The sequence below is a fragment of the Galendromus occidentalis genome, unplaced genomic scaffold, assembly GCF_000255335.2.
Source record: "Galendromus occidentalis unplaced genomic scaffold, Mocc_1.1 scf7180000077124, whole genome shotgun sequence".
In the NCBI taxonomy this organism is placed as follows: Eukaryota; Metazoa; Arthropoda; class Arachnida; order Mesostigmata; family Phytoseiidae; genus Galendromus; species Galendromus occidentalis.
The window spans coordinates 12,550-21,697 of record NW_003805112.1 but is presented as its reverse complement, the minus strand read 5'-3'; the positions used below and the strand labels follow the sequence as shown (position 1 = coordinate 21,697).

At 49.9% G+C, this 9,148-nt stretch overlaps 1 protein-coding gene across 1 annotated transcript; it reads left to right on the top strand.

The window, feature by feature from the left end:
* The first annotated feature begins 7,075 nt into the window (after positions 1-7,075).
* Positions 7,076-8,261, top strand: LOC108863936 (uncharacterized). The gene is made up of 2 exons (XM_029110862.1): positions 7,076-7,697; positions 7,747-8,261. Exons 1-2 carry the CDS (start codon positions 7,076-7,078, stop codon positions 8,259-8,261), a joined length of 1,137 nt encoding a protein of 378 aa, XP_028966695.1.
* Positions 8,262-9,148: the final 887 nt, after the last annotated feature.

The window sequence follows — 9,148 nt, the reverse complement described above, 5'->3', positions numbered from 1 at the left end:
GGTGGGACCCCACACCCAAATCGAACCGTTCTCGCAACCGATTGGCCGTTTTCCGGATACCGGGATGCCCTGCGTTATCTTCCTCGTGGCAAAGTTTGAGGACATCTTGTTTTAAGACCTGTGGCACGCAGAGACGATCATGACGGTAAAGTAGACCGTTTCGAACCGTGTAGTCTCCCTGGGGCCCGGTCTTCTCCACACGGTCTATCCAGTTTCGAAGGCCAGCATCTGCGCGTTGCTCTTGATGAACATGCTCTAAGCGGAGGGGCGCTAGTGTCAGCCGAGACAGAGCATCGGCGTTCCCATTGTCTTTGCCTTTGCGGTGGACCACTTCAAAATCGTAGTCTTGTACTTCGAGAGCCCAGCGTAGGAGTTTCGGAGACAGGTTCGCTTTACTCTGCAGGTACTTAAGCGCAATGCTGTCAGTAATGACTTTGAAGTGTCGTCCGTAGAGATAGGGATGAAACTTGTGGATGGCCCAGACGACGGCCATGCATTCCGTCTCCGAAGAGTGGCATTTCAGCTCGGCCTTCGAGAGACGTCGACTCGCGAATGCAACAACTTTCTCCTGACCTTCCTCCATCTGTATTAACACTGCACCGAGACCGGTACCGCTAGCGTCTGTCTGAAGTCGTGTCTCCAGTCCGTCCTGGAAGTGCCGTAGGACCGGTTCTTCAACTATCCGCTTCTTGATCTGCGAGAATACATTTTGCTGGGCGTCCCCCACTCGAAGCATGTACCTGCCGCTAGTAGGTCGTACAAGGGCGCCGCGAGGGCAGCGAAATCTTTGATGAACCGGCGATAGTAGGAAGCGAGTCCGAGAAAACTTCTGACCTCTTTGATATTCGTCGGTGGGCGCAACTCGGCCACTGCGCGGACTTTGTCTGGGTCTGGCGCTATGCCTTCCGGTGTGACCCTATGCCCCAAGTAAGTCACTTCCCTTGCTGCAAACAAACACTTCTTTGCCTTCAACTTAAGACCGGCTTGTTGGATCGCTGAGAGTACTCGCTTGAGGTCGCCGAGATGCGAATCGAAATCTTTCGAATAGATGATGATATCATCCAAAGTAGACAAGAGCCAATCTGGTATTTCATAGGGCCGATTACCTTGTCCAGTGAGACGCTGAAAGGTTGCCGGTGCATTGGCCAACCCGAAAGGCATCCTTTTAAATTGAAACAAACCTTCTGGAGTGCAGAACGCCGTTTTCTCTCGGTGTGCCGGATCCATCTCTACTTGCCAATAACCGCTCATCAGATCCTGCGTTGTAAAGTAAGAATTCCCTGAGAGCGCATCGAGGGCATCGTCTATACGCGGTAGAGGGTAGACATCCCTTTTCGTCACGGTATTCAACTTGCGGTAATCTATGCAAAACCGAATTGAACCATCTTTCTTCTTAACCAACACTACCGGAGAAGCCCATGGACTGGCTGATGGTTCTATGATATCATTGTCGAGCATGCTCTTGACTTCTTTGGCAATCGTCTGTCTCTGGACTGGAGCTACGCGACGGGCTTGGAAAGTTATCGGGGTCGTGTCACCAGTGGGTATGGTATGACGCACCAAACTTGTACAAGTAATCTGGTTCGGCCTTCCGAACAGGGAGTGGAAGTCTTTCTGCAACAAGTTCGTCAGGCGCTCTTGCTCGTCCGAAGTCAAGTTTCCGCCTAGCTGCAAGCCTTCCACTTCGATAAGACTTGACGGTTCAAGTTCGTGGGGTATATCCTGTCCGTCAGATATCTGGATTTGTCCTAATTTCGTACCCTGTTTTAGTGCGATTGGAGTCTCCTCGAGGTTCAGTACCATGATTCCGCACAGGCCTTCCTCGTCCGTTTGTACCAGGCTGTGAGGGGTTATAAACTGTTGACCTGGCGTGCAGTTGAAGAGACCTTCAGTCTTGAGTGTCACAGACGGAGCTCCTGTTTCCACTGTTACGTACATCCCCGCTCCGGGTGGGACTATGGTGCCCCCGCGCGTTTTACAAGAAGAACTTTGCTGCCGATACTGGAACTCCGAGTCGCATCCTTTATTGACCAGCGAGAATGATTTAGTTAAGAAGGGTTTTCCTAGGATCACGTCTTTAGCGAGGTTGTCGATGATGAAGAACGGCTCTCTGCTCCCATCAACGTCCAGCTCTACGGCGCCGACCACCTCCATCCTGTTTCTCTGTGCAGCTGTGATCCGGGAATCTGCATCCGGCGCGATTATCTCGAGCTTCGGATCATCTAGGTCGATGATTGCCGTGGATATGGCGTTCACGTCAGCTCCGGTGTCAAGGGTTGCAATTCTCGGTTGTCCCAAAATGCATATGCGAGTCTCGAAGGGATTTTCGGTGTTCCCGATACTTTGAATGCGGAAGGACAATAACGAAATTGCAAAATGGCACCGAAGCCGAAGAGCTTCCTGCGAGAATTAGTTGACGACTTCAATGCCAAAGAAAGATCGAGACTCGACGTAAGCGATCTGTCGGCTCTTCTGAAGAGCATCAATGACTCGGAGGTCCTGGAAAAGAATCCTTTGCTCGGCGTCAGCAGGTGGCGAAGACAGCATGGCATTTCAGCCGAAGCTGTGATTCAGCTCGCGGAGGCGATACAGCACCGCTTAATGGATCGAGCCAACGACGAGAATACACGGAAGCAACTGATCACAAACATCGAGAAGGATATCCTCGTAGGGCAACTGGATAAAGTAACCGACGTCCGTGGAGCATTCGCGGAAGTCGAAGACGATCCTCCGATGGCCCCAAGGTGTCTCTCCGGCTCATTGACTCCGTCGACTTACGAAGTGAGGGAAATCTATTCCTTCCTTCTGCATGCGATACTGTCTGAGGAAGGGAAAGGCCTGGGCGAAATAATCGAGGAGTACTCCGGCGACCTGAGACCCGGGACGCCTGTGGAAATTTTACGCTTTCCGGTCACCGTAGCCATTCTTGACCTCGTACGTCGCCTGATCCAGGAAGACGACCTGACGGTCTTCGGATTTCTGGATGCCAGCACAGGAAGGGTCCTCAAGGACCTCTACTCGCTCCGTGTGCTGGAGGACGAAATACTCGCGAGCGAAACGCAGAAGAAGAAAATCATTAGCCAGAGCCCGGCAGCAATCGTTATGCGACCAGTCATGGTCCGGAAGTGGAGTCTCGAGAGAATTTTCGCATTCTCGGCAGCAGCAATCCTGGCAAGTGGAGTCCGAGAAGCTCGGATGAACGCCGACCGAAAAAAAGTCTCGGAAACCTCTCAAGGAACCCAGACATCTTCGGAGGAGCCGTCATTGTCGAAACGATCAATAGGTGTCCAAAGCTCGACGACTCCCTTGGCAGGACCAGCGGCGCCTCTCATAGGACCGATGACGATACTTGAAGACATGTTCCCTGGCCTCGAGCATTTGGTGGAGGGGGGCTCGCTGATAAGCGGCGTCGCGGAGCTCTGGAAAGAGATAGGATCACTCGGCTCTGACCAGCAGTTCATGCAAGCGTCCATCTCCAATCTTTTTATCCATTTTCTGGGTTTTTCTTGATCGAATGCTGGTAGGTCGGGGAGTGGTGCAAGACCTTCGAGCAAGGCTGAGTGAGAGGGTTTCTACAGTCAGAGGTTGTTGAACATTCTGTGGTCCGTCTCCTTCCATGGCTTGGGTTCCGTTTCCTGCTGCCACCAAATGTAACGTGTGATAAGCCAGATAACGAAGGTAGGGAATGAATGTTAATTTATTCCTGGACGAGTCGCCTCAATACCTCATACCATACTATACCATACCATACCATACCATACCATACCATACCATACCATACCATACCATACCATACCACACCATACCATACCATACCATACCATACCATACCATACCATACCATACCATACCATACCATACCATACCATACCATACCATACCATACCATACCATAACAGTTTTCCTTCCTTGGCGTCTCTTTGCCATGTTCGTATTCACGTTTTCGTTTTCACCCTTCCAAGGATTTTTTTTTGAGAGGGAAAATGCGTTTACGCAGGCTCACGGTTGAGTACTGTGGGGCTCGTCCTCGCAGAAACTACCCGCTAAAACCTCTCATGTGTGTGTAGCCGCATCCGTCGCCGGTATCACTAGTTTCCGTCAGCGGGGAGGCGGGAGACCGAAGTCTCAGTGCGGTGTGTTGTTCGTAGGGTACCCTTCCAAGGATGACACCCCTAGCTTTTTTCGACGTCAGAAGTCCGATTAGCTTCGGTGTCTTGAGAGGAACTTCAAGCTGGCTGTCCGCTCGATGGCAATCGCAAAATTAATTATAGAGATGGACTGGCTAAAATGCGGGAGATTGTGACGAAGCTTCGACGAAGACTAAAATTGCGTCGTTCTGGATCACAGGCTAAGAGATAATTCCAGAAAAACTAACCATGTTTACGTTTGCTAGCAGCTTGAACGTTTCGATCTTGTCTCGACATTCCAAGTCACCTTCACTCTGTCCTGATCTCCGAATTCTTCGTTTCGATCGAATTGATTCACACCGGTACCGAGCGAATGCTTCACTTGTGTTCCTCACACGCCTTTGTCTTCTTCTAGTCGGGGTGTGAGACGATCTCAATTGAGTGGCGCCAATATCGAGGGATTTTTCTTTCGTATTCTCGGCGCGCGACTTCTCTGACGATGCATCTCGAGGTTATCAAAGAATGTTAGTCGGTAATCATACTTTGTGAGGCTTGTCATAGGTCATAGGTCATAGGGTTCTTAACGATGGCTGTAACGATGGTTTTTCGGTTCATGTGGGGTTGAATTTTCCATTTTTTTACCATGCTTTCCGAATTGTCCCTGTGATCGCCCGTTGGAATTCGTGTCAGCGTTCGGGGTCAGGCGCATTTGAGTTTTCGAAGCGCCACTGATTGCCGATGCAAGACTGCGCAATGTTTATTTATAGAGGGCGTTGTAACCACTATCAAGTTGTGACCGCGCGAAAGAATCGAAACGTCAAACAGTATCGCCTCGAAACATATCTATGATAAACCTCGCATAGCGTTCGTCGCTATTGAAGTCACTTCGATTTGATCAATAATATAGCCACGAATGGCAATTCTTATTTTGCGTCAGAGGACCGTGAAAATCCGGGAGCTTATGGATATACTATGTTTGTTGTTTCCCCTCCCGATGCGAGTATAGGGAAATCTTTCGGTTTTCCGACACGGGAGCATGCAACATATAACTGCCCGTGGGAGAAACAGGGATTCGATAAATTCACGCAACTTTGCATTGATTGTCCTTGCGCTTTGTTGATTGTCATTGCAGACGCTAGACGTATCGGGAATTGCGAACGCGGTCATTTGAGCGAAATGTCAAATGGGCGGATCGACCATTTGGGCGAAATGCCATTTGGACGGACGGCCTGCTGCCGAACAAATCGGAATCGACGTACACACGAGCCCTCGATCTGCTCAAAGGTGCTTCGCCGGCCTTGAGTCCGTCATCGATCGTGATGGATTCCGAGAGGGCAGTCATGAACGCCGCAAGGGGCTGCTTCTCAGGCGTGCGTATCGATGGATGTTCCTTCCATCTTGTGAAAAACATCAAGCTCCGAGTTGCGAACGAAGGACTCATGAGTCGGTATGAGGGGGCGAGGGTTCGCTGGTTCTTGGGATGAAATATCATTCCTTACACAGACCATCCCCCTGTCTATCCCCCATTCTATATAATGTCAATCTTCCCCCAATTATTGCAACGACGATGAGTTCACGCTGAGAACGCGCATGATCGCCGCTCTCGCGCTCGTTCCGCCGTTGAATTTGGAAAACGCGGATGCCGAGTTGGCTCCGCTTCTGCCAGAGGGACTTGTACCGATCCTCAACTGGGTAGACTGAATCGCATCGCCCCCGACGGAACGATTGAGAGGAGGCAGGCGCTGTTCCCCAAGGAGATGTGGTCGGTATATCAAAGAACACTCGACGGAGAAGCCCGAACGAACAATTATGCAGAGGCAGCGCATCGCCGGATGCAGCTCGAGTTTGGCGTCAGTCATCCAACCTTGTGGAAATTCATCGATGGACTGACATCAGAAGGATCCAAAAAAATTGGGACTTCCAGATGAAGCACTACGTTGGGGGCGCGCCCGCGCCTAAGAAGCGTAACAAATACGTGGGGGCAGACAATCGGATTCTAACCGTTGTCCGCGACGCTTCGAACCGGAGCTTTGAAGAATATCTCAAGGGGCACAGCCTGAAACTTCCTAATTAAATCCTGAAGGAGATTGTGAACTCGGCGATCAATCCATCGGCAAGTCAAAAGAGCCCGTGGCCGAACCAAAGTACCGAACAGTCTCGCGAAGGACGGATTTGAGGCGATGACGACACTGCGAGATGCAGGCGTTTGAGGAAGTCGGAACGATTTTTCTCGGTTTCATTTCTGTAGATAATTTGACATCATAATTCTCCCACTGAACTTTACGTTTGTGTAAATACGTGTACAGAAGCGGAAAGAAAAGAACCGGAGTGGCGGGGTTACCCCCAGAATGACGCGACGAGAACGTCGCGACCGAAATGACGCGACGAGAACGTCGCGACCGAAATGACGCGACGGCAACGTCGCTGCCGGAATTACGCGGAGCCCGAAATGACGCGAACCCAAAATGACGCGAATCCAGAATGAAGCGAATTCAAAATGACGCGAATCAAAAATGATTCGAACCCAAAATGACGCGAAGCCAAAATGACGCGAAGCCAATGAAGCGGGCCCAGAATGACGCGGGCCCAAAAGTACCCGGGCTCAATCGACGCAGATAAAAAATTACGCGGAATTACGGAATAAGCTATAGCACCAATCCCTCATGGAAGTTAACCAGCTCGAGCCACTGGGATTCCATGCGAGCTACTCTCGAAACGCTAAAATTCATTATTCTCCTCATCCGTGATCGCTATAGAGATTCAGACAGCCTGCGATCAGAGAGACAAAGAGCCAATATGGCACATTCAGGTCCGAGGGCTTGACATATGTGGCTCCGGAGAGGCAGGGGGTTTACCATTCTCATTCCAGTGTGAAACTCGTCGCATGCAACATCGTGTCCTCATTATCTGTGCCTCAAGTTCGGAATCACCAAGAAGCTGCCCTCGAGATGGAGTTAGCCAGCAACAAAGGAGGTCGGAAATGCCATCATGAGGGATTTTCGTACAACTTCGATCGATTGTCAGCGGACGGATCAATCGGCTTCTGGCGTTGTGACCAAAGATCAACGTGTGGGGCGAGACTCCACACTGCGGGCAACGTCATTGTAAGAAAAATCGTCGAACACAAGCACGACGCAAGTCCAGCGGTGAACCTGGCCAGAGAAGCAATCGCAGCAATGAAGACGCGAGCGGAGGAGACTGTCGAGAGCACCACTCAAATCCTTCATGCGACTCTGGAGCTACTACCCCAGCACGTTCTTGGCGTCATGCCCCGGCAGGGTGCTTTGAAAAAGTGTATCCTGTATAAGCGAAAGACAGAACATCGGGCTCCTGCAGCTCCTGCGTCGTTGACCGAGCTCGAGTTCGCTGATGAATATACGACCTACAAAGTTTTGCCGAACTCTGCCGCAGAAAAGTTTTTGTTGGCCGACAGTGGACCAAGTCCGAATCGTATCGCCGTGTTCGGGAGGGAAACCAACATTGACAGATTCAGAAGGTCTTCGAGATGGTTTGTTGATGGGACTTTCTCGATCTCCCCACCTCTATTTTACCAGGTGTACATTAATTCTGGCCGAGCAGCACGGATCAGTGTTTCCGTTATTCTATGCCTTGCTGCCAGACAAGAGCGGGGACACCTACACGAGAATGTTCACGATGTTAAGGAGTCTTGACGATGAAATGGAAGCCACGATGCTGAGCTGCGATTTCGAATTGGCGGCGATAAATAGTATGCGCAAAATTTTCCCGAACGCTCACATAGGGGGATGTTTTTTCCACTTGGTGCAAAACCTGAGGAAGCAGGTTGCATCGAAAGGCCTACTGAGTCGCCACAATAACGACGCTGAATTCCACTGTAACTCGAAAATGATCGTATCATTAGCTTTTGTGCCGATTGACTCCATCGGAGAGGCATTCGAAGCTTTGTCGGACTTCTTGCCAGAGGACCTACATCCCATCCTCGAATGGTTTGAAGATAGCTACATTGGGAGACGTGACCGTAGAGGGCGACGTCGTGCGCCCCGATTCCCCCCTCCAATGTGGAATAAGTATGAACTCACGCTGACGGGAGGTCCAAGGACAAACTCTAGCAATGTGTCTTATCAGGTTCGGCTCTCGCTGCCCAAGCAAATCTGAGCGAATCCCATTCTTTGGGCAGTGACGCAAGAAGTCGTGCACACTTGATATCATTTGCAACTATAAAACCAGTTTCAGTAGGGTTGTTTTGAAGGTTTTTAAACATGGTGAGATTGTCTTCCATTGGTTTGTTTTTGAGAAACTTGAAGGACATGAATTTCGAAATTGCTGTATCTTTGACGATGCCAGTTTGGTTTGCGAATCTTCTCTTGATCTTTCCATAGATTTCGCTGGTAGTGAGAGTTTCGGTTTCACCATAGAAGAGAGTTATGATAAGATTTGGGTGAATAGAAGAATAGAGAATTTGTTTTCCGAGTAGATTTGCTGCCTTATATTTTCTGACTTGTTCTTTTCGAATAGTGGTCCACTCATTCCTTTCTTCCGTTCCTTCTTCTGGCATCACCAAAATCCCAGCAATAAGATCTACGACATCGTGATTTTGAGATAGATAGGGATAAGGGATTTCCAGGCCACGTAGTTCTGTCCATGCTCTTTCAGCGTGACTGGGCATTGTGTCAGGTTCTTTTTATACTCTGGTTCTGAGCCTGACATGTCCGGAATGGACATGTTTGATCCTGGTCTTAGAAAGTAAATGGTTGCTTACTTTTGTGGATCGTTGAAGAGCTAACTCGTGCTGATAACGTATTCGATATTCACGGGACACTCAGGTAGATCTCAGTCTCTCGGAGGACCCTCGTAAGGTCAAAGGAAAGCCGTGGGTGCTGAGAGACCTAAGATCTCTGAGCCGGTTGGGAGATCCTCGAACGGAGGCTACTCTGATCAAACGCAAAAACAAAGTGATCCCATCTGAGACGGAGTGATAGAGACTATCGGGAAGATATTCAGGCAGAAGATTTGTGCTGAGGTATCGGAATCAGTTTTTTTTC